General features: G+C 49.2%; 1 protein-coding gene across 1 annotated transcript in view; it reads right to left on the reverse strand.

The window, feature by feature from the left end:
- Window positions 1-2,243, reverse strand: part of FAM131C (family with sequence similarity 131 member C) — a gene marked incomplete at its 5' end in the record, with an annotated part of 12,732 nt that overhangs the window by 3,208 nt on the left and 7,281 nt on the right. Inside the window, 3 exon segments of the mRNA XM_072425658.1 lie at window positions 390-572; window positions 1,235-1,328; window positions 1,816-1,982. Coding sequence (XP_072281759.1) covers window positions 390-572; window positions 1,235-1,328; window positions 1,816-1,982 — 444 coding nt within the window.

Here is a 2,243-nt window from a genome sequence, read left to right on the forward strand (position 1 = left end):
TCTGCTGCCTGCCTGACCTCTGCCCCCTACTAAACTTCTGCTGCCTGCCGGATCTCTGACTTGCTCTTCTTACTGGACCTCTACTGTCTACCTGACTTCTGTTCCCTACTGAACGTCTGCTGCCTGCTTGGCCTTTTCCTCACTAAATCTCTACTACCGGCTTCCTGCCTGACCTCACCTATCACCTGCCTGACCTCACCTATCACCTGCCTGACCTCACCTATCACCTGCCTGACCTCACCTGCCTGACCTGCACTCCCCAGCCTTTGCTATTCTGCTCCCCATGTCTGTCCTCCTTCCTATGTGTGGTCCTGGTCAGTCTCAGAGGTGCAGAACTCTTCCATTAGTATTTGGGGATCTGCTGGAAGAAAATCCCCTCCTCTACGTACCGGCTGCAAATCTAGCCTCTTTCAGTTCATCGGTGAGGTCGGAGTAATGCTCCTCATCGGTCAGTGACGGCTCCCAGCCGGACTGTGGGGCGCTCCAACCCTTCCACTCAATCAGGTGGGCCACACGTCCCCGTGCCATGGCTGTCGGTTTGGTGATGTGATCCTTGATGGTCTGAACCAAACCTGGAAATGGAAGGACAGAAATTTATTGTATGCCAGCGACGGATCATCCTAAGATTGGGGCTGAGATTTCTAATCCCCCTTCCCAAAATAACCTGACACCTGGCGTTATGGTGATATCATGGTACATATGGGGCAAAACTGCACCAAAATCATCCAGTGATGCCCCCAAAAATGCGCTGTAGAACTCCAGTTGCATGCTGGGGGCTGAAAGTTTAATTGTGTAAAAATTGCACAGAAGAAGCAAGCAAAGAAAAACTGACGCAACGATAGCTTGATGGACGTGGAGGGAGCTGTGCATCCTCCATGCAGCTTTATTGGATATTTTATATGGGGGGGGTCATAGACACCGGTGACCATGGATGGCCCGGGAAGTGGGGGGATCATCACTTTCCTAAATGTATTTTTGGACACTCGAATGTTCTGTGTGAGGGGACGAGGGTCAGATCCGTGCAGTTTCCACAGCAACAGTCATTAAATCTCTCCCAAGATCAGAGCTAATTACCGGAATGTGTGCAAGAGACCCTCAAACCTGCGGCTGCATGCACATCTCCCAATTAGCAACCGGGGACAGCTATTTGGTTAAAGGTCACCGGGGACAGAATGTGCTGAATGACCCTTTAAATGTCAGATTAAATGTCTACCATCCCCCCCACCGCACTCACCAATCAGGGACGAGGTCGCCAACTCTGTGATGTCATAGCTGACCGAATTTGATTTGGATTCACACATAAAGCCGTTGGGGGTCTTAAAACATTTCTGTGAAGAGATCAAAGCATAGAGATCAGAATGATGAATCTGTAAGGATATGAATGACGTGCCCCCCAAAACAGTGTGACCCCCCAAAGTCATGTGAGACTCTCTGATATCATCATCTGGGGGTTCTCTACTGATGTGTGATGTCATCATGACATCATCATATCTCTCTGGGGTCCTTTAGAGGGTTCCGGAAGGGGAGGGATTTATAATATCCCCAAATTATCTGAATTCAGTCAAGGGGTGCAGGTGTCACATGACTGGTAAAAGGTGTGGGATTGGCCCAGAAAAGACAATACTGATAGTAAAGGGGGTCCAAGAACCCAAAATTATACTGTGGGATCTGCAGGGATCTCTGACAACAATTTGTGTTAAGCTGCATCTATAGCGAGAATGAGATTCACCGTTGTCACCTGCATGGGAAGAATATTATTGGATGTCTGACGCCCCCCCACACCTCAATCCACTGAGCCTTTCCTGGAGGACTCACCTTCCCCAAGTCATCCTCATCCTCTCCTTCTTCATCTTCCTCTGGGCTCTCGGTGGGAGCGGCGCCCTCTGGTGGTGGGGGGATTTCTGCAGGCGGCGGGGGGTGCGCTGCTGGCTTGGTGTTGTTATTGGAGAGTTGGAACTCTTTGTGGCCGCTGAAGAAGAATTCTGAAACAAGAAAAAGAAACACATTTTCCTATTTTCACATTTTTATTTGTCAGAACGAATCCATGAAAGGTCACAGACAGTCTCGTATTTCAGAATTCACCTTTTATTATTATAAAGCCATCCTTGGCTCCAGTCAGTGCCTAGGCTGAGATGATGTCATCAGTCTGCTGCAGGCAGGATTGAGCATTTCCTCAGTCTCCTCTAATGACACACATTGACAAATGTCGGTGATTTTGTTGTTGGCGCTTCTCGGGGGTCGCG

This window comes from Pyxicephalus adspersus, chromosome 11 (genome assembly GCF_032062135.1).
Source record: "Pyxicephalus adspersus chromosome 11, UCB_Pads_2.0, whole genome shotgun sequence".
NCBI classification, from domain to species: domain Eukaryota; kingdom Metazoa; phylum Chordata; class Amphibia; order Anura; family Pyxicephalidae; genus Pyxicephalus; species Pyxicephalus adspersus.